Raw genomic sequence first — 22,162 nt, 5'->3', positions numbered from 1 at the left:
AAATTCTGATATCTTCTAGGAAGCCATCTAATGCCAACGGTCTTGGGTCTCCTGAGACTTGGAGAGAAGACTTTTTACAATATTGTCAACCAGCGGATACACTTCCAAACTACGTTCCGAGTGAGCTTTTCATTGAGTCTCAATCGGTGTCCAAAAACGAGATGTTCCTTCAGAATCTCAGTGGCATTTCTGCTAATCCGGACTGGTTTGGTCATGTTAACGGAGACGGCGAAAGCTATGACAGACACCCAATAAAATCGCCTCCAATTTTTCCCATCTCCAAAACGCCGAGCGATTTTCTACCACTGACACTGGAGAGCAACTATGACCTGTCATCTGATTATCACCCGGCAAACCATCAGCTCGTTAACGACTTCCCTCAAATCGGTGACGACTTGCCGCTCCAATGCAAGAGGAGCGGGCTATTTTTTGATCATTATGAGAGCACGACGAGGGCGGAGCCTGTTTGTGATAATGAGCGATACGTGCCGGAACACATGAACCAACTGGTTAGTGGTTTGCGCGTTCTCATGGCTGATGAGTTTAATTCAGGACGGTGCTTTCCAAATTTAGAACAAAATACAGACTACCCTGAAGACAGCATATTTGCGCAATGGAAATTCCCCAGCCAGGCCATGCCAATGTCTCAGGAAAAACAGCCAGAGGGAGAATTTTGGGGCCAAAATGTCAAAACAGAATTTAAGGGTCCGGGCTTTCACGAAATGTCAGGATCGGCAAATGCGAATTGTTTTCATTCCCCGTCTTTCAATCCCCCGAACCAATGTCAGAATATCCAAAGAAGGAACCAGTGCTCCAATCCCCGCTCCAAGCAAACTCAGCACAAGATGAAATCACGGAAGGAAAAGAAGCCGCTTGGTTGCTTTGAAGAAAGTCCGCAAAGCGCGTCGATCCACCACAGACCCCACGTCGACCACCTGCGAGGCACGGGAAGATTTAATGGAGAAACTCCCGCTCACGTCAACTCCAACCTCGGAAGGTTCACCCGGCTGTCTGTCAAGTCTGAGAAAGACACGACGCCTCATAAGAGCGCTTCTACCGACATGACGACTGTCAGCGAGGCGTTCTTGGGTCATCTGAAGGACGCAGAGTTGCACAATGGAGGGAAGGACAAGGACACAGCTGTGCTGCAGAAGAATCCAGAGGGACTTGTGATCCAGTTTTACCTCCACCTGGATGAATGTTCTGAACAGTTAGGCTACCTGGAAGCGGAAAGGAAGGAGGTACTCCCAAAAATGTCACTGCATTTAGAAACACAATTTGTTTGTGTTTGTAGAAATGTTCATATACTTCATTTATCGAATTTTATCTCGCATTCCGATTGGCTCTTCATTTCAGATCGAGGTCATCCTCGCCAAAAAATTTCCAGTTGAATGGACACCGCTACTGTCTCCGCCTCCAACATACCCGCCCGGACTTCCACTCAACTTCAGCAGACTGGACTCTCTCATCGTTAAGCAGAAGAAGGAGCTGACCAGCGTGAGATACTCACCTGAGAAATGTTGGATCCCAAAATGACTCGGGTGACGTGTTGTTTGTGGCGTTTTGCAGGTGGAATGGCTTTTGTACAAAATGGAGGCCACGTGCAACACACCTCTTCACGCCTCCATTCACTCAGCGCTGAGCAATCATCGCCAGGCTTTATCCGAAGTACAGGCGAGACGCGGGGAAGAACTTGCCAACGTTTCCAAGCGTCAGCGCTTAGAGGACAATGGTAACCTGAGCTACCTGTTCAGATGGTTCAGATCGTTGTATAGGGCGTTATGATTAAGACTGCCAAACATATTTTGCAGTTGACGTGATCATCGCTCTGAAGGCGCTCGTCGTGACCACCAGGAAGCTTCGTTCCGTGCTTTGGTGTGCCTTCCAGATGACCGCGCCTCCTCCCACCAGGAGGGAGGAAGACCATGCCAACGCCAACAGGACGCTCTGTGCGACCCTGTGGCACTCTCTCCTGATGGCTGCCTCCGCTTCAGGCAGGAAGCCTGATGACCACGCCGACACAAACGGGGAGGAAACACACCCACAGAGGTGCTCTTACTCCGCTACCTTTTAAGCTAGCACCCGACGTGCTAATCAAAATCCCTGTAATGTAGCATGTCGCTAATATGAGATCAGCAGAACATGAGATGATCGCATAGTTAAGACCTCACGGCACGAATTGCGTACTTGCGCATGAACTGTTCATCCATCCAGTTTAACTTTAATCAAGGCTTTTTCCTGAATTCGTTTGTATCTGTCTACAACAAAGCTGAATCTAAATTAACATTTTATGTAAATTCTTCAAAATAATTTATTAGTTTATTTATGATTTGGCCCATCCAGTATTGTCTAAATTATGCAGATATTCTGCAGGATTCGTTTAACTTCAGATGCAATTTTTTCTTTTTTTTTTTAAACACAAATCAATTGATCATTAGTACCGTAGTATGAAAAGTAGTTTTAATTACTGTCATACTACGCAGCCAAGTTGAAGCATGCAGCATGTCCACCCATGTAGTTAAAATATAGAAACCAAATGTTTTATCTTCTGAAGACGCCAATCTGTTCTGTTAGCCAAGTCTGGCGTCAACACATTCTGCGTCATAACCGTAGTCCTTAGCCTTTCATAACGTTTTACATCTAAAAATACCTTGCTATTATTCGGATCGGTCTGGTCCTTGCATCTTACTTATATACAATCATAATAGTTCTTAAGTGTTTCTCCATTTTCTACGTTTGCACAACCTAAATGTTTAAAATAAAAGCAATTGAATTACTCCAAATGTTTTATTACTTTAAAAAGACACAATTTTAACAACTGCTTGTTCTTAATCTCGCCTGCATTTTTTTTTGCCATAGGATGTGATTGGACGTTTTGATAACAAAACAACAGCTGAATACATTGCACGTTTCAGTGCTTTCACACATCCCCCCTCCCCCCACACATGTCCTTTCTCCTGCTTTTATCTTTTGCGTTCCCCCTTCTGTGTTCGCTTCTTCTCCTTCTCCTTCCTGTCTTGTTTGGCAAGTTTGTCCTTCTCCCGCTGCATCTTGTCCATTTCCTTCTTTTTCTGGGCATCTTCACGGGCCTGGTCCCGCTTTTGCTTTTGTCTGTTCATGACCTCCTCCACGTTGGTGTTCTTGAACATGGCTGACGCCCGATGGAGGTCAAGGACAAAACAGTAGGCAGGAAAAGCACTCAGAATTCATCCACAAATCACGTTCCAGCCTCTAAACAACCATCTTAATGCTAATGTACATGCTAAACCAATTTTTAACATGTAGTAATACATGTGCAAAATAGTTTTGGAAAATACATTGGCATGTGGAGGATACACTTGTCCTGTCCGGGCATGAAGCTTTCATTTGGCGACTCTTCCTCTTCACCTTCAGTGTTTTAGTCAAGGGAACCAAAACTGTGAAGCCGGTAACCAGCAGTGATAAGTTATATTGAGTATAAAAAGTCTACACACCCATTATTCAAATGCCAGGTTTAAAAAAACAACAACAAAAAAACCACCCATAATTAAATAATACAAAGAACAAGATAATTTTAAAAACGTTTTTCCACCAATACAACAGATTTTTGCCCAGAAATGTGCACTGGACAGACTAAGTTTCTAGAAGAAGGATATTCCTCTTCGTCTGTAATGTTGGCGTACTGCGCCAGGAGGGCCTCTTTGCGTTTCTTGGACTCCTCCGATACTTCTTTGTGCTTCACTACAATTTGAGCCTGCTTCTCGATCATACTTGCGATGGCCTGGACCTCAACTGGTCGGGAAGACAAAAGCAATCATTTAAAACTTGAGGTAATCCGTCCTTGTGTTATCTGACACTGACAACAGGGACAGTTGCAAATTAAGCATATTATGTCAGTGTGATTCAATGATATGAGGAGATATGTTTACACTGCAGCTTTTGGAGAAGCTTCAGGTGTTATTTGAATGCTTATGCACATAATATTTATTAGTCACCATCTCCAGCATCCTGCTTGTTTGCAGAGCGGCTGCAGTAATCCGTCCAATGCTTGATGATCTGTTGGCAGACATCTTCCAGGGTGTCCTCTTCATCCTGCAAATTTGAGGACAGTCATACAATACAAACGCTATCAACACAAGCTGGCTTCATAGTTACTTTGTCACGCACAATATAACAGCACGAGTTTGGGTTTGGTCTTGAAATAATTTGACAAACAACTTCCGTGTGGTTTGCGGCACATAGCAGAGAAGTTACTTGTAGAAGTGTGACTGGTTCCAAAAATAAACTGGTCGAGTGAAGACACAACTGTCATTTTGGCTACGCGCGACATGCGGGCGTAGCTAGCTCACCAAAAACGCCGATAAAATTCCTTGAATCGCGTCTCGCTTTTCCTCGTCGCTCTCCTCTTCTTGTAGTACGCCCAAAATATAGGCGCCGTACACTTCGCGGTCCACCTCTAACGCGTCGAGACGCTCATTCAACCACTTTTCAAAATCGCCGGCGTCTGCCACGGGCGCGGCCATCTTGGCTCGTTGGGGTCCTTCAACCGGCACTCGGCTGCCTTTCGTTATGCCTGTAAGAAAACAACCCGAGAAAGTACCACTTAATATTGCCTGTTGTTTTGTTTACCAGCAACAACATGTCTGTCTTCTCAAACAGGTAACTTCACGTTTTAATTTTTACCGAAGCAAAAAGGGACACTTGCTCTTACGGTGTTTTATAATCCGTTTTTTTTGTTGCATGTTTTTTTTTGCAGCTGGTGCATAACAAGCTGCAGGTGCGTTATTTGGTGGCAAACACTTGGTCTAGCGGTGACAGAAGCCATTAAAACAAAATTATATGAATAGTGACTTTATTTTTCAAGAGGTCCTAGCTAGAGGTATGTATGGGGAAATAAAGGGGGCATGCACCCTTGTATTTCAAATATAAGCCCACGTTTTGATAAATAGAATGCAAAGGACATGTTTAAATCAAACTAAACTTGTCTGTCAAACCAAATCTGCTAATGGTAATTCTAAGTCTGTTGAGTTTATGTTAATTACATACATTTTAATACACATTTTAATTGTCAATTCCATGCATTTACACTGCCACACTTTTAAGCCTCATGAGAAAAAGCAGAAACTCCCAAAACAAAGTTTAAACTTCCTTTTCATAGACTTTGTTTTCAGCAATTACCTGCTGTCTTATTTGATTGGAACTACAGTAGTTATGATGTCTATGTTGTGCTGCTTATTAATTCAGTTCCAAGACTTGAATCAGCACTCAGAGCAAATTTTTCCTTCCTGGTCTTGTGCCATAAGTCCCCAATAGTGGCTTATTGAAAATGGATGGTTTTGATTGTTGCACACAAACGTACCAATGCTGTTTTCATTAAAATGTTGATTCTCTAAAATAAGCAGTTATTCATTTTCCATTCAGTGAGTTGTTGGCAGTCAAAACACCTTTTGGCAAAATCACGTTGCGTGGTGCCTGATATACCATCATTGTCCACTAAGGGTCAGTAGAGTACACAAATAGCCCTCTCCTCAAAGTCAGGCTCTCCTTTTAGATTTAGTTGCATGACAGGCCTTGTGGATGTTCCTCATGTATGTGATTTGCAGCAAATCTGCTTCATCCTTGCGCATCACATCCGACGTGCAATTTAAGTGCAATCGTGCGGGGCAAGACAATGGCCCCCCCAGCTGTTTGTTGCTCCCACGTTCATTTGACACTGGGACAACACCTCACAGCTGTTGGAATATATTAAATAATGATTCCGATTGAATAACTTGATTCCGCTTCCAGAAAGTGATTTGTGCAAGGGGGTTTGCGGTGTGTGCGCGGGGGTTATGAGTTACACCCCTAGTTCTACCTCCAGCCAGTCTCACTGCTCCCACATAATGGCTTCACACTTCACTGACGTTGCAGTAATGAAGTGTGAAGCTTCTGTTGGAGGCTACGAGGATGCCGCCAAGCAGAAACGCGTCACCTTTGTGTCCTCGCAGTCAAATACTTGTATCTGCTTGTGATTTTTAACATTGAAGTTTTCATAGCAGAGTACAGGGTATGACAAGATTGTATTTCGGTCTGTATATTTTACGATTGTTTACAGTACTTTATATAAACCTGTGCATCAATGCTAATTTCCGTTTCGCATGATATGTTATCATTAAGCTAGTGGACTTGCGGTCAAATTTGATAGTTTGGTTGAATGTGTTTTTTCTTTTCTTTCTCAATATCTAATATTTAATTTTCTTCTGATGTGTGAGGAAACCTGAAGTGGAAGTCAGAAACAGCTTGACGCAAGCACGCTTTGGAGAACTACGCACGCAAGAGTGTCTTCTTCCTCAAGCCCATTTCTTCAATCCAACAAAGTGAAAGCAGGTGCCAAGAAATACTCTGAATACTTAAATATGTTGAAGGATTTGTCAAAGGGCTAAAATGTTATTTTTAAAAAATCTATGGACTATGACAAATTTCCACTTGTTGAATTGTGGTCTGGAACAAATTGCAAAAGTACTTGGGCGATATTTGTTGTTGTTTTTTTGCTAATTCGCCATTCCCATGTGCCCAGTAATGGTCCGTCTACGGTGTGACCAAAGAGTTGAAAGGGAAGCTCTCAATCCAGCGGTCGGCAATAGTCATATTTCAAGCTGAGCGACTCGGGGTCAGCGCTTAATGCCGCCGCCGCCGCTCCTAGTAATGCGTAGCTTTAGGACGCCTGTCCTATTTATATTGAAGGCCCGTGGATTGATGCGAAATGACGAGGGCTGCAAGGCTGCAGAGTGGGCGGGCGTCCACATGCTCCACTCCACAGGCAAGCCTGCGCCTCCGCGGACGCAAATACACACAGACGTACACATACACACTTGTCTCCCGTCCTGATGCCACCAGCCTTGGAAAAAGCCCTCCAGTCTCAATGTGCAATGTCCTCTCTCTGTCAGCATATCCTCAGTGCCGGCGCTAATGTGACAGAATATAACCGGAGCCTGGAACAAGCAGTCGGCGCGGCGCAACGGGCACGCTTCCTCATCTTCGCCGGCAGTTTGCCTCCTCGGCTCGCCGCGGCGCGCAAAGTTGATCATGCCGATTTATCCCCGCCAAGCTGGAGCTAGTTCACGCTCCCGAGTTCACCTTTGGAGCATCTCACTTGTACCGCGACGTTCGATACGGGCGTAAATGAAATACATCACGGTAATGCGCCATCAACTTGATGTTTCCTCAATCGACTTTATTGCGCTCTTCATCTAACGGACTCTTCAGTCCATTTAAATTGTGTCAGCAATGATGTAGCGTGATAATTCGATTAACTTTTATTACGCTGCTGTATACCTCGGACCTCGGATATTTGTCACGCGACCCGATTATAGATGATAAATGTGCCCGCTCTACAGCTTCACTAATTATTGAATGTATTTTAGTGATAGCATTTTAAAAAGGCCTTTAAGGATTGAGGCGACGTTATTGTGCCGTTTGATCACCTCAGTTTGTATTTGGCAATTTCTTGAATGCACTAATTGGATTCTTGTTACGGCGACAACAGCACCGAGACAGAAATGTCCAAAATGGCCGACAGCCCGTAGAACTTCTCTTGGTATCCTCAATAGCTTTTGACAATGGTTTGTTCACCGCACTTTAAAAGTCAACACACCTTTTCAAAGCAATTTTCAAGTTCAAGTGGTAAGAAGTCAAAATATCCTCCCCGGAAATAGTAGTTCATCACTTTGTTAGCGCTCGCAGCAGGACTATTACACCAAGCTCGTATCTGTGGGAATCATCTGGTTATGTGTAATGAGGCCTCTTATTATTAGCGCTTATGCATCCATCAGGTTGAGTGCAGACCTCCCACTTGGTGCTCTCGGTCGGTCCTCTCGGTGCTCAAGCGTTTCTTCTCAGCTTTTTTTTTTTTTTTGCCGCGGCAATTAAATCTGACTTAAAAAAAAAAAAGATGAATATGGAACGCTGAGTCAGAGAAGCCTAGTGAGACGAGTTCTAAGGGGGCTCTCCAAAACGTCAAGAAAATGATTTGACTTTTTATTCTCCCGCTTTTCTGTCGCTGCATGGTTGAAAGAGCCTCACTCCCAGGTTCCGTGACCTTCTGGCTTTGAGCGGAAAGTCTTGGCCGCAACCGTGTCAGCTCTCGCCACTTCTGAGTACGCCAGTTGGAGGGTTGGGGGGGGGGGGGGCTGAGTGAGGGCTGAGCGCATTCGCCTGGACAGCACAGTGGAGAAGGGCAAATATTTAGCCGTGCCACATGGGGAGGGGCTCGGAGGTTCTCCCTTTGCCAGGACTTGTCTCCGTCGCTCTGTATTCGGGGTCACGGATCTCATTTCTCAGATAATATTTCAAGCTGGCCACAGATGGGGAATTAAATTGAAGACCTTTCTTTGTACGGGGCATGAAAGGCTGCTGTTTGGGAGCTTCTAGAGAAATGATACGAAAAGGAAATTGATAGTGTCCATTTATTGTACACCTAAAGGTTTTTGTAGATCCATTCAAAGATTAAGTGTGTAATGAAGCAGAATCAGTCAATTTACACTGACGTGCTTAGATTCAACTTGCAAGTTTTGATTTTGGTTGCTATGGTTCTGTTTGCTTTTCCATGTTGCTCCACCAAATATTTGAAAACTCTCAAGGTTATTTACCTTCAGTATTCATCCAAAAGCTGCGGCAATCTGAAAAGATTGCCGTGGCTTTCATGTCTCCTGCCGCTGTATTTGTATCTGTAATATTATGCAGAGCTCCGATCAAGGTCAACGGTGTCGAGGCGAATCTCTGCATCATCACTACAGTAGGACGTTGAGGGTGACAGTCGGAAAGAGAGTCGAGGTCCAGGGAGGCCTCACCGCATTTGTCGTGATGACGGGTTGAGTCGAGCCGGCTCTGCGTGGAGCCATCACTTGTAGACGCCACCTGTGCGCATCATGTCAAGAGTCACTTCCCCTCCTCCCCTTCGGATCCAAAACAGCTACCACTCTTCCACAAAGACTTGTCAGAAGATTTTCCTCGAGTCGTACAGAAGAATATTTGTGGGAGCAGATCACAAATGTTGGACCTGAGAGAGAACTTGAAGATCTTATTTTGCCTAAGCTAAGCACGATCTCTGAATTGCCTACAATATGTTTTTGTCAACGTCCAAGACTGGCTGAGACCATAAAGTCAAACGTAAGACCAGGGCAGATGAAGAGCAAGTCAAGACCAAATCAAGACCAAAGCAATGTGAGACTGAGTTTAGATCAAATCTGCGTACACATCATCAAGACCAGATGTCGAATAGTTGAGACCAAGTCAGGAGCCAGACAGGTAGAGATCAAGACCAGCTGAAGACCAAGTCCTGATCAAGGTAACCCAAAAACAACTCAAGTCCAAAGTTGGCTTCGGGCATGTGTCTTAAGGTTTTTAGGAATCCAATCATCTTCTGGTTATCGGATGTTCGATGTTTGTCAACAAGAAAAACAATATTGAAAAATAAACAGAGGTTTCAGTTTCGAGTCGCTTTATTCTGACACCTACCAAAGATGATCTTGATAAAAGCCTTGTCACTAGAGAATACAGCCGTAAATTAAATCTTATTAGTACCAGAACAAGCAGTGACACAAGGAAAACATCTTCATGCTCTCCCTAATTGCCCCCCCCTCAGGGCTTAGTGTGTTTATGTGGACCGCTATCGACAGCCAGAGTCATTAGGACATCACACTCGAGCTGATGAGAAGAGATTTCAGGGGGATGTGTCCGTCCCAATTTGTTAATTTGATGTGAGTGAATGACACCGCGTCGGTTTGCGGTCTCTCGCCGGATGAAATACCGTCAGGCTTCGGCCCGTGCGTTTTGGCCTCCAGGGACGGCGGTCCAGCCAAGCCTGGATTATGAATAGACAGCAGCGGGAGGTGCAAAGGGCATTCCAGTTTATGTGTCAATGAAGAAGTAGCTGATAGCCAAGCTTATCTGTCACTCTCTCCCAGCTCGACAGAGAGCCGAGAAAGGTCGCGGGTCAGCCCGGTCAGTCGGATCTATTTTGTCCCAACAATGAGTTCTTGTCTGATGGAGATACGCCGGCTGTCCGTCACTTTGCGGCGCTGATATTGTGTCAGCCTTGTCTGAGGGCCGAGTAAGGCCGGCCGAGCGAGCCTTCTTGTAAATGTCCGGGAGTGTGTTGTCAGATTGGGATCTCCAGTCAGGTAGCATTTTCACCGACACCACCCTCCGCCGTTCATGACTTTGCCTCCTCCCTTCCTCCATCCTCCTGACATCCTCGGGGGGGAGCAGATAAAAATCTCAAGCTGGGCTCTTGGCAGTGTTGAAGAAATCTGTTTTCTGAAAAGCGCTCCGAGTTTAGGTCATGTCCACAGGGAAGAGGATTTTAAAATATGTCGTTTTTAGCTCTTTCGGTCACATCAGATTCTGCTCTTGGTCACGACAAATCGACTTTTTGGAAATGTCATATATCCATCTAACATTAGAAATTGAGATTCCCTTTTATTTTTTTCCAGAAACATTTTACTAAAACCTTGTGGAGGCACAAAAACCTTTTTCAATTTCTCAAGTTTTTGGGATCTATCTAGACCGTGGTGTTTTTGAGTAGTGTCAATGGAAGCAACCAACTTGAAGATTGAAAAATACAGATACGGCTCATAGTCAAACTGAAAAACGAGACAAATCCATGAAATGCTGTTGCACATACTTCACTCCCGCTTAGTCTTTTTTCGCAAAAGTCTTTCCTGAAGAAATCAAACATTAGCCAAAGGAACTGCGACATCTGTCTTTGTGGATGTTAGCTAATGTTTACTCCGGACACCCTGGCAACTCCTCAAGACTTCTCTGAATAGAAGCTCACTTTATATGTCAGAAACCCATCTTGTCCTTTTGTGAAAACCATCCTGGCGAATATTTACAACAGGTACGATCAATACTTTGCTGAAATGCTGATACTTTATTGTCCAGGGACACGCAGAGAAAGCCACAAACTCACCCTGACAATAACAAATGTTAGCTTTGGATTCTTGGTCTTGTCTCCTTGGCCTTCACTGGTTTTTCACGAGTGACGTACAAGCACAGACAAAAGTATCGGATGATTTTTTCCATAACTTTATCGATTCAATCTCAGCATCTTCGTCTTTGCTCAAGGCTGACCAAAGTAGCAAGCGTGTGAAGAAATCACATTCTTGATTGTTTTCTATGATCAACTTTTTGTCCTCCCCCACGCTGCCAATTAACAAGCTTTGATGTCTATCTGAAGCTGACGAGGCGGGAATTCGTTTTGGCACCGATGCTAATGTGGCGTCGCTTGTTGTTTCCGCAGCGGATTTTCTTAATTCGCCACTTGTTCCACGCTCGGAAACACGTGGGCTTTATTTTGTAATCTGGGAGGTCCCGCTGACGCGAAGACCGACGACTAGGCCCGCTTAACCCCACACCCAACCACTTCACCTCGTCGCTCCTCGTCAGCCGCTACCTTAATTAGTCAGAATTAAGATGAATGCGCGGGCCTCCCGCGATCAATTGGTATCGAGCGGACCTTCGCTCGCCCTGCCCGGGGGGCTTGCTCAGTCGGCACATCATTTATATCAATAGCTTTTGTTTTTCTTTGCTCGCCGGCGCCTCCGTGGAAGGCTCGCCCCATCTCTTTGTGAAGTGGCCACCGTGACACGCCGCACTTCACATTTATATTGATATCGCAGACACATGCGCCCGCACACACGCGTTGGATGTGTTTGGTACACATGATGACATGCTTTTTTTTTTTTTTGGGTCTCCTCGTGCTAACAAGTTGACCCCTTTTAGATTTTGGTGCGCTGTTGTCTCGCTCCGTCTTGTCTTGTGGTTTGTTGTTCTGGTTGATGAGAAGCTAGCTCTACGGGATTTTATTGATGTGGCCCATTTAGCTCAATGGAATTACTGCCAAAAGATGTGTATCAATCTTTGGCCGCTGATGTCGGCCTTTGGTTGACAGTGTTTTAATAATGCAAAATAAATCGTTTTTTGTAAAATAATTTGACAACACCAGCATACAACTACTAACGATAATAATAATCATCATCATCATCAGTATAATAATTAATATTATTATTATTATTAACAACAACAATAATAATAATGATAATGACTACATTAATATTAACTATTAATATTAATAATTGTAATGTTCTCCAAATGTATCTTAAATAAAGGAAAAGCAAAACTTTAATTACCGCAGTATTTGAAAACACAACATTATTATTAGTCGAATGTATAATCAAAGTTATATAATATATAGTAAAGTATAATAGTCACTTCTGGATGCAACTTTGATTAAAATATTGTAAACAAAAACAAGACTCTTACCATCATCCTTCGTTGTCATAATTGTTGTTATTATGACAAGATAACCTTTACTGGGGACTTGCATAATTGATTATGATTATGATAAACTGCAATAAACTGTCTGGAAATCGGCGGATCAAGACTGTAGCGCACTTGCGGCCAAATTAGGGCAAGTGCTATCAAGAATGGATGACTTTTTGCCCTAAAGTTGTTGTTTCAGTACTAATTTGTCCGTTTCCATTCAGCGTGTTTAATATTGTTGTGGATGAAAAGGATCGTGTCGTCTCTGCGGTCCGGGACGAGTTTGGGCTCACGCTGCGAGTCTTAATGAGTCTGATGAGTGATGAGTCTTATTTCTCTCCATACGCTCCCGCCAGAGAAAAACAATACCGGGACAATCACGGAGCCCCTTGTGATTGCGAAGGTCGAAACGGAATACAAACGAGATCAATTTGTCATTTCCGCACAAAGTTGTGACACCCCGACATCGTTCATTTATTTAATAGTAATTGCTGCAATTTTATTTTTTTTGAAGGGATGGATGTATTGATTTGACCTTGGAATCCCTTATCTGATATCTCCTTTTGTTTTGCTTACTTTTTTTTGCCAGTGTAGAAATTTGATCAGCATTTTATATATAATTGGAGTGCTTTGTAACTTTGTAACACTTTTGTTTTTATAACCAATGAATTTCCTATTTTTTTTTTCTATCTCTCTGTGAATTTAATAGATTTCCAAACCAATATTTTCTGGCAGCGACAATTTGTTCCCCTCTCCATCCTGTAAGGGTGACTTGATTTTTTTTTTTTTTTGTATCTCCTCCAGAGAAATACATTCGTAAAAGTAACACAGCACTCCCATTAGCTTCTTTTCACCAAGGTTAATGGCGCAGCAGTGAACAGCTCTCGCTGACAACAATCCAGTTTGTCCTCTCCGGGTCACCGAACGTGCTCTGCGCTTTACAAGTACTCAAGGGTGTCACCTTTGCCTCCCAGCGTGTATGCTAAAAGCTCTCGGGCCCTTCTCCGCGTCGCATTCCTGCTGAGCCGTCTGGTCGGAATGCTCGGCCTTGACGCTTTTAAGCTAAATTACCGACAAGCTCTTCTGTCCAATCGTCTTAAACGACACCAAATGACTCTTTATCTTCCTTCCAGTTCCCTTTTTTCTTCTTCAGTGCCGCTCCCTTAAAGGACCTCCTGGACTTGAACTCTGACTTGAAACTCCGCCCGAGAGAGCGTCTGTGTGCCGCAAGCTCATCAGGTTCATAGGTTGACGCGGAATAAAGAAAAAAGCCCGCCGGCGGAAGGCGGGAGTCTGTCCGAAGCATCTTTAAGGATTAATGGTGCGAGGAGCGGCACTATTAATCCTCCTCCATGGCTCGCTGATGCGCCGTATAGAATATGAAGGTGACAAAGTGCAGTGTAAATATTAACCAGCGTATCCCCTCGCAATTTTGCCCATTGCTCCAGCTTCTCTGCTTATTACCGTCGCCGTAATGAGTCACGGAGGAAAACCCCCTCGTTCATTCTCCTTCGTAGGGATGTGCGGCGACTTTTTTTTTCCTGCCTAATTTGCCATTGTGAATACGATCGAGTTAAGTGGCCCGGGTTTGTTTTGCTCCCCGGCTCCCTGCTGTGCTGGCAATAATACACCACTTGGGCTATAAAAAGAGGAAGGGCGGGGGGTTCGAGGGGGACCGCGGTGGCACGTTTCAAAGCAGCAGTGATGCTGATGAAGAGCGATGTCGTGAAGGGAGACCAATGCCCGGGCCCTCAAGTGTTCTGACGGCCCCGAGGCCCACGGCCGCCCCGCCAGTCACTCGCCGCGACGAGCGCAAACTGTAGCTCGCCTGAACAGCAGCCAAGCTTACTGGCTGTTTGCGATTCTGCAGCTGGTGCTCGGTTTAATCGCCGAGAAACTGATATTCTGACGTGTTGATCCTCAACGCGTCCTCCAAATGAAGTTCTTTGGAATAGAGTGAATAAACGTTGTTGTTACTTTATTATTTTTAAAAGCCGCCAGTGCCACACGCCATTCATTACGTCAACCGATCTCAACTTCGGCATTTTTCTTGCCGTCCAAAGAATATTTCTTTCTTCCGTGCAGAAAGCGGAACCAAAGAAAACAAGGCGTGTGGAACATGCTAGATTCTTGTTAGCCGGGATCTGGAATAATCAAGACGCTCACGGAGCTCTCGCCGCAATCCTGCTGGGCCTCTGAGACGTGCTTGCGGAGCCTTGGGGGGGCCTCACGGGTGGAGGCGGAGGTGGGCGGCAGTGGAAGGGATGGGCGGGGGGGATGCTGTCTGACAGTAGCAAATGTCTATTGGGAGATTTGTGGCGGAGACTCGGGGCAAAGAGTGGAGACGGTGTCAGGGCGATACCCTTGACGGTGATGTGATTGAGTAGACAGCTGCGACCCGCTTCGTTCTTTACCCGCCACCCAGCTGACTCCCCCCCCCCCCCCCCCCTACCACCCTTGCCCCCACATTCCTTTCCTCCTGCCTCTACCTCCCCAACCCCTTCGCCTTAAACCGCATCTCCGTGAGAGTGAGTGAAAACTGGCTATTACACCCGAGCACATCCAAGTAATTCATGCATGATTGCCTCTCAATCGGAGGCAATTCATCATCCTCTTTCCTATCTTTCTGTTTTTTTTTTTTTTTTTTAATCTGTCGACGTCTTGTTCCGCCGGACTTTAATCTATGTGGCTATTAAGAACGCCTGTGCCATAATGGCTCGGCCAGCTCAGGTGACATTGGCACCGTCATTGGCGTCGAGCGGCTTCGGGACGTGGCAAGTGACGGCGGGAGATGGGAAGAGGGCAGATGCGCCTTTATTAGAGCGTTTGTTTGCGGCAGATGTGAGGAGATTTGTCTGTGCAAAGTTCACGCTTTGCTTTAATTTATTAGCGTTGTACCCACACGGACACAACTGCACACGCTGTTGACTGTTGATTTCCTTGATGCCGTTGTGTTGCTTTCATTTTTTTTTCGTTTATTGTGCATAGGAATGTCAGTTTAGAAAATGATCAATTAATAACTGGAGCGAGTTGCACACTTATCGATGTGCGGTGTGGCTAATTGAAGCTGACCTGGCGCCATGTTTTCGATCTGCTCCATTCAGCAGGGGAATGCATCTTGATTTAGACGCTGTCCACCAACCACCAAGGTTGGGTGGTTATTTTCCTAGCAATTAAAAAATATGCATTTTCAATCAACCGCAAACTGCTGTATGTAATTCTTTTGAAATCCTTCTTAACAGGTAAGAACAAGCCAAAATGAATTTATTCCCAATTTAATTTTATGTTAATCTAATAATTTGTTCTCAAATGTGCCACAATAAATTTCCCACAATTTCCAAACATTTTGAATCTGCAAGTAAATAGTGGCAATAACAAATGAAGCTTTTATGAATGAATATTTTATTGAATCACGTGTTAACTTGATTCCAGCAATTATTTAGTGATTTGATGTTTTTTTTGTCACGTTACGGCCAAACTGCTCATCTTTTCCCGCCTCTCTGCAAATATTTTTCCAAGCTAAATGTTGCCCCCCCCCACCCCGTCGTCGTCTCGACCGTTGGAAGTCAAATCTCTAGTTAGGGACTTGCGTGCCGACACAGATGGTCGGCGTTATCTTAAGAACGCCCAGATGTTGTTGGTTTTTTTTCTCCAAAAAGTAAATGAGTCATATTTCAGTAGCCGTGCGACATCCTTCGCGTTTTAACGCCATTGCGGCAGCGAGGGAAAAGTCCCGTACAAAGTCAAATGGGACAGGTAACTCTTGTTCTTTACTTCTAAAACTTTTTTTTTTCATGTCTGGAAATTGTTTTCTTGTGTCTGTCCTCCTAATGTGCAAATGCTTTAGAGAAGCAGCCTCGTGGGTCTCTTAAGGCGCAACACTGCAATGAAGCAATCCATCTAAAAGACACCCTCTTGATTTGGCTCCTTTTTAATCGTCTGCGTGCATGTGGCGACCATTCTTCCCATTTCTACTTAACTTTGTGAAACCACAGAAGAAAAATCTCTTGGAGGTTTCAAGCTAAATGTCAAACTAATTATAAAACAAAGAGAATTGCATGTTGTGGATAGAAAACAACCAAATGATTTGGACTCAATAATGGACTCTGCCCCTACTAGCTTACATAATCGTAAACGCCATTAGCATCGATAGTTGCGATGCTATAACCCAACTCAAATGGTGGAACAACTTGTACAATGTAACAAGCTGTATTTTATACTGTGAAGCATATATTCTTTATCCTCTGCAAAATAAACTTGACTTGTAAGCCTAAATTCAAAAAGCTCAACTAGAAACTTTACCCACAGCTTGAAACTCCAAACCAGCCTGCTTGTATATATTACTGTCAAAAAAAAAAAAAAAAAAGGCCTCGGTTGAGGGCTTTCTTAACTTCTTTCAAAGAAGACTATTGGACCCAGGTGCGTGTTAAATCGACAATTTTAAAAAAATATATAAAACACATTCTCCCGATGAGCATTTTGCTCACTTGGCGTCCTTGATAACAAAACATTTGGACGGCTACCGAGTTGACGTTTGCACCTCAGCTGAATGCAGAAGCTGAGAGATCTGTTGGCTATAAAGAAAAAAACAAACAGCGCTGATTATTTTATGCCCCTTTGTCATTGTCATGTAATAATAACAACATGCCAAGCATCCATCAGCTAGAGTGATGTTGTTATTGATTATATCGTCGGCAGCCTGTAGGCTTGACATCGCAATCTTCACACACTCGCTTCTCACACTCTCCGCCACGCATGCGAATGCTCACGCGTGTACCGGAGAGATAACATGAAGACACGAGAGCGTCATACATGATGCCCGCAGGCCCCCGCTTTGTCGGGATTTGGCCGCCTTATCGCGGTTGTTGCCTCGGAGCTCGGTCGCCGTTGCGCGGATGGTGACGCCAAGCCTGCCGGACCCAAACGTACACAATCTCGCTCGGCTTTCATCTCGTGGTCACGCTCGCTCTTCCAGGCTTTTTTTTTCTTTTTTACTCTCTGCTGGACTTTGTCATGAAATTCTCCCAGCTTTCTCCCTAACTATAGTTCAAAGCCTTAACTTGAAATCAGATCCTATAGGCTTGAGTTTTAAAACTTATTTAAACTGGACCTGAAAACATAATTGAAATCGCAACCTTGTCTCGAGACCCAATTCAAAATCATTTTCCGAATCCGATCGAATAATGTATTTTCTGCACTATAAGGCGCACCTTCAATGAATGGCCCATTTTAAAACTTTGTCCATATATAAGGCGCACCGGATTATAAGGCGCACCTTTAATGAATGGCCCATTTTAAAACTTTGTCCATATATAAGATATATACATTTGCCCGCGGGCCGGACTTTGGACACGCCTGCTGTAGTGGCTCAATATTGGTCCATATATAAGGCGCACCTGATTATAAGGCGCACTGTCGGCTTTTGAGAAAATTGGATGTATTTATGTGCGCCTCATAGTGCGGAAAATACGATAGTTAATTCTTCATGATAAAAATCTAAAATATTTTGGAGGCTCTTTGTCACTGCCACTGTCAGCCAGATCGTGCAACGTTTCTTGTCCGCCGGTGGCGGCGGCGCTGGCCCGACGCCATGTCGCTTCCAAGCCGAGATTTAGACGGCAGCTGCGTCTCGAGCTCCAATAGACGAGGGAAAAAGACATGATGTAATCACGGAGATCAAGAATTTGGAGTTGTCTGGCTGAAGCGACGCTTGGGACACTTCCAAAGAGAACAACGGGCAGACTTCTATCAAAGCAAAATGAGAATCTCGCCGATCGCTCCGCTTCGCTTGCGTCGCTATCTCATATCGGGTAAAATAAAGTTTGATTCCAGACAGGTGGTTTTGACTCCAGAACCTCAGCAGGGGCCTGCGCTGACAGTTCCACTTGAAACGCGTCTGTAAATGTGAGCTTTGACTGTCAGCGTCACGTCCCCGCTGGTGTGTCACTTACGCTTCAAACGTTTTTAGCTATTGACTTATTCATCGACGTCTCTTTACATATTTCATATGGCACGTCTTCTCACTTGCGGGCGGGCCACCGGTGACCTCCATAACCGCCAAATCCGAACGGCCACGAGACGATATGATCGGCAAACAAAAGAGTTCTCACACGTCGTTGACGAGGTGGTCGGTCGTTTGAACGATCGTCACCCGCATCGTTTCTGTATCATGGTTTTGTTTCATCAATCACTCGTCGGGAGACCGTAGCCGCTTGTGATTGTAACGATTGCACTTTGATTTGTCGCGTTAATACATCAGCTTTTCGGTGCCAGCTCGTCTTTAATCGTCGCTAGCGCTGACCGGCATTAATCATCCAAACGGCTCTCCCGAGGTAATTAACGCCTCGATTATAGACAGTTGATTGTCGCACTGGCGGACGTGACGATTTTTCTCCGATTATATATCAACGAGTCACTGTCTGGCTATTTGATCTTGGCATTTTATGGCAAACTTTTAAATCTCGACTCTAGCAGATTAGTTCCCTCCTCCCCAGTATTTCTCTTTGCGGCGAGTGCCGCGCCTTTTCACTCAGCCATCAAAAGATCTTGATGGTTTGACAGGTTGGGCCTGAGAAGCTCGCCGCCTCCCTCCAGACGCCCCTCCCACCCCCCAAATGTTTTTCGCCCCATTTTCAGGGCTTTTCCATGGCAACTTGGATCCGGTGAGCAGGCGAGAGGTCTCCAGTGGAAGCGCAAACGCTGCTGTCAGCTGACGGGGAGACGCAAGACAAAAGGGAAAGTTAGAAGGGAAGTTTGCAGTTACAGGTTGGGGGGGGGGAATAGAAATTATAAAATTAAATTGCTGTCGTCCAATATTATTGAGAGAATGATCAGGAAACAAGCCAGTGTTGTGGCAACTTGCTCTTATTGTCGACTTCCTGTTTCAACTCATACAGCTTCCCATTAGGCACATCAAAGTGTCACACCTCCTCAGAAGATCTAACCCACATTTTGCTCTATTTGAAGAGGTCCTGAGCTAAAAACGTACGTCCCTCCGTTTCAAAGTTAGAAAGCCCTGGTGTCATTCCTTCTCAAGCAATTGCCCGCATGGCTTCCCAGGACTCTGCCCCTCTCTGCTCTTTGTCCCCCCGCACCCCCTTGCAACTTTAAAGTCGGGCTACGCTCGCTCTTTGGGTAGGATTACGGCGGAATCCCGACGGTTTGAAACAGTCACACTCTGCCACTCAAAGCCAGGCATTTTTCTTTGCGGCGTTTATTAAAGGAGCTCTGCGGTGACAAGTGAAGCGTTTTGCAGCACCCGAATGAGGGATACAGAAGAGCTTCCGACCACTTTTTTTTTGGAAGTGGGGGTAGTGGGGGGCTCAGGGATACAACATCCTACAAAGGATCACAAAGAAGCTTACGGTCAGGAACCTGTGGGATGCAATTAAGTGGAAACAATTAAATGCATTTCCTCTTAATGATTGGGGAAAAAAATCTGATCGACGTCATGGCAACCAAAACACACTCATTGTACTCATTGTATTTCTTTTTTTAATTCATTATTATTTTTTTATATTTATTTATTTTGCCATGTCAAAACAAATGAAGTGTGTGCCCGAGGCTCTGAGTTAAACCCCGCTCTCCTAAAAATCTGGTCTGATTGTTAATTTCCTGTTTTGCCATCACGCATGCTTTTGCCCTAAAATATTACTATTTATTTTATTATTAATTATGAGTTATTTGAATTATTTTTCTTTATTTTTTTTCTTTTTTCTCCTCTGCTATAACCAACTATAAATAATCCCACCCAAGAGGATATGTGTTAGGCCTTAAAACGCCTTGCGGTTCTGCAATCCACCTTAAGAGCATCACGCGAATGGTCTGGGACTGTCAGACTTACTGTTTATCTATTTCTTCTCGCACTCCTAGCTCATTAGCGAACGCTTGGTGCAAATATGGATCCAATCCACCGCGATCCATCACTTGTGACACGTACACACTGTAATCTATTTTAAACAGCGGGCTATGATGCTGATGATGCATGGCAGAAGAGGGGATATTGTCTGCACATTTATGAGTGTGTATATTGATCATCAATTTTATCCCGCCTCCCTCGCCGCCAAGGCTTTATATACAGTCACGGCGTATTGACAACCCGAACCTGTTAGACTGGAAGCGGGCTAAATTGAAACATGATGATGGAGACCCTTCTAATAAAGGCCACTTAGTGCAGCATCAGTGGAGAAGAGTAAATCGTTCCAAAACTTTGTGCGTATCGATCCGTCGCGGTCGAGAGGCATCGCGGTTTGCTCGACCGAGCCGGAGGGGGGGATGATAGCTGCCGTCTTGTTTAACCTTTGAGGATGAAGCAGTAGATCGCAACATTGAGGAAAAAGTATGTTTAAGAGTTTGATTAGAAGAGACAGATGGCCTGAACATTTACGAGGATGGCTCGTCGGGTCATGGTATTATTTTTTGTGAACATTTTTCAAAGGGCTGACGATTTTGCCCGATATTTTATCAATGGTGCTTAGTCGTTATTTCTCTGAGTCCAAATCTGTCTAAAAAGAATCCAAGATGCCATTGCCTTCAAGCCTGTGAATTCCTCACCATCCTTTGGAGATACCCGTAGCCTTTCTTCTCACGCCCAGCCCCTGTTGCCGACAATCTCAGTCCGCATTCTGGTTTGAAGGCGCTGCCAGGTGCCGCTGGCTCCAACCATATGTCCTCCGAAACCATCGAGGGAGGAGAAAATGGCGCTGGGGTCCGGGATCAAAATCTGGAGCCACCTCTAAGAACGACCCGATGTGAAACTCTACTCCGATAACACGTGGTCCCGACGCAAAGCCGGCGGAAATTCATCCCTGGAGCAAAGGTCCGCTCCGCCTACCCCCTTGGGCTTGGGACGGTAAATGACGGATCCTATTTCCGAGAGCCAATTGTCTTGGAGAAAGTCTGTCACCATTTGAGTTCATTGTGTTCCCATCTTCCTCTGTCAGGAAGTCTCCGCTCTGTCTGTTTCTGATCCAGCGATGTGATTTTGTGTCGAGCGCAGTCACACTACCCCCAGGTGGGGCCTGTGAGCCTGCTGATAGTCAAGCCTTTTGCACACTCACAATGTAAGACTTGCATCAGAGTTGGAGAAGTACTACAGATTCCGGTTATCGAGCCAAAATGTTTTCATCACTTCTAAAAGTGAGCAAGTTTGCAGATTTCTCCATGTATGCAAAAATTGGAACAGTAAAGTACATAAACATTGAAGAGGCAGGTTCTCGCACTGTGAGGGTAAGACCTCTGATTTCACATGAGCCACTCTGTCCACATTAAAAATATCTTTTGCCCTTTCAGAGACCAAGATAATTCCCGAAGTTACGAGCAGAGGCACGCTTTTATGAGGGGAAAAAAACATCAGCCGCCACCTCTGAAATGAAAAAGCCTTGAAAGCGGTCTGCCACCCTGCAGGACAGCTGCTCGGAGACGTGTTTGACAGAAGTGGCAGGTACTTGACCTTCTTCTCTGGCTTTTTCCACTCCTCTCTTACTTCCAAGCGGCCTGTTTTGCGGCGCCCCGGGTGACCGCTGTCGCCATCGCTGCGTGTCCCGCTCTGTTTGCTTGTATTTATTCAACTTGAAAACTGTCAGATGAAAGTGTGTCAACAAAAACAGATGTACTAGCTTACATGGCTAATATGAATTTGGAACTACAATGTCGATGATAGTCTTATCATGTCCATAATGAACACGGTAGGGCTCTATTCAAAGGCACCGGGAAATATATTTAAAACAAAACTAGAGTATTAAGGAGAAAACGAAAACTATCCTCTGCAGTCCCCCCCAAAAAAGGCGCCTTGTTAGCTAGCTGTTGCATATTAAAGCCGAGGCCACAGATACGGTTGAGTGACGGGATCGCTCAGTCGCGAACGAGTCAGGACGAAGGC

At 44.8% G+C, this 22,162-nt stretch overlaps 2 protein-coding genes across 3 annotated transcripts in view; one reads left to right on the top strand and one right to left on the bottom strand.

The window, feature by feature from the left end:
- The window catches only part of moto (minamoto), an 88,473-nt gene that overhangs the window by 11,120 nt on the left and 55,191 nt on the right, over window positions 1-22,162 (top strand). Inside the window, exons 5-10 of one of the 2 annotated variants that reach the window (XM_061303840.1) lie at window positions 20-1,241; window positions 1,357-1,497; window positions 1,570-1,732; window positions 1,812-2,049; window positions 6,231-6,345; window positions 21,574-21,724. In XM_061303840.1, coding sequence (XP_061159824.1) covers window positions 20-1,241; window positions 1,357-1,497; window positions 1,570-1,732; window positions 1,812-2,049; window positions 6,231-6,339 — 1,873 coding nt within the window. In that variant the 3' untranslated portion in view covers window positions 6,340-6,345; window positions 21,574-21,724. Of the gene's footprint in view, window positions 1-19; window positions 1,242-1,356; window positions 1,498-1,569; window positions 1,733-1,811; window positions 4,245-6,230; window positions 6,346-21,573; window positions 21,725-22,162 lie in introns of those variants that run through there. The other variant, XM_061303841.1, reaches the window with a different exon arrangement.
- On the bottom strand, window positions 2,774-4,546 carry ccdc43 (coiled-coil domain containing 43). The gene is made up of 5 exons (XM_061303850.1): window positions 4,329-4,546; window positions 3,975-4,071; window positions 3,636-3,771; window positions 3,337-3,392; window positions 2,774-3,151 (listed from the first exon to the last, which is right to left on the bottom strand). Exons 1-5 carry the CDS (start codon window positions 4,500-4,502, stop codon window positions 2,964-2,966), a joined length of 651 nt encoding a protein of 216 aa, XP_061159834.1. The 5' UTR covers window positions 4,503-4,546; the 3' UTR covers window positions 2,774-2,963.

The sequence above is a fragment of the Syngnathus typhle genome, linkage group LG17 (assembly GCF_033458585.1).
Source record: "Syngnathus typhle isolate RoL2023-S1 ecotype Sweden linkage group LG17, RoL_Styp_1.0, whole genome shotgun sequence".
NCBI lineage: Eukaryota > Metazoa > Chordata > Actinopteri > Syngnathiformes > Syngnathidae > Syngnathus > Syngnathus typhle.
This window is presented reverse-complemented; position numbering and strand designations above follow the sequence as displayed.

What these genes read in the sequence shown, in the direction of transcription:
- ccdc43 (XM_061303850.1), bottom strand. Translation starts at nt 4,502, where the DNA reads ATGGCCGCGCCCGTGGCAGACGCCGGCGATTTTGAAAAGTGGTTGAAT. An exon ending in GAATTTTATCGGCGTTTTTG is followed by an intron (nt 4,072 to 4,328) that starts GTGAGCTAGCTA and finishes TCAAATTTGCAG; the next exon opens with GATGAAGAGGACACCCTGGA. An exon ending in CATGCCCGGACAGGACAAGT is followed by an intron (nt 3,152 to 3,336) that starts GTATCCTCCACA and finishes ATCGGGCGTCAG; the next exon opens with CCATGTTCAAGAACACCAAC.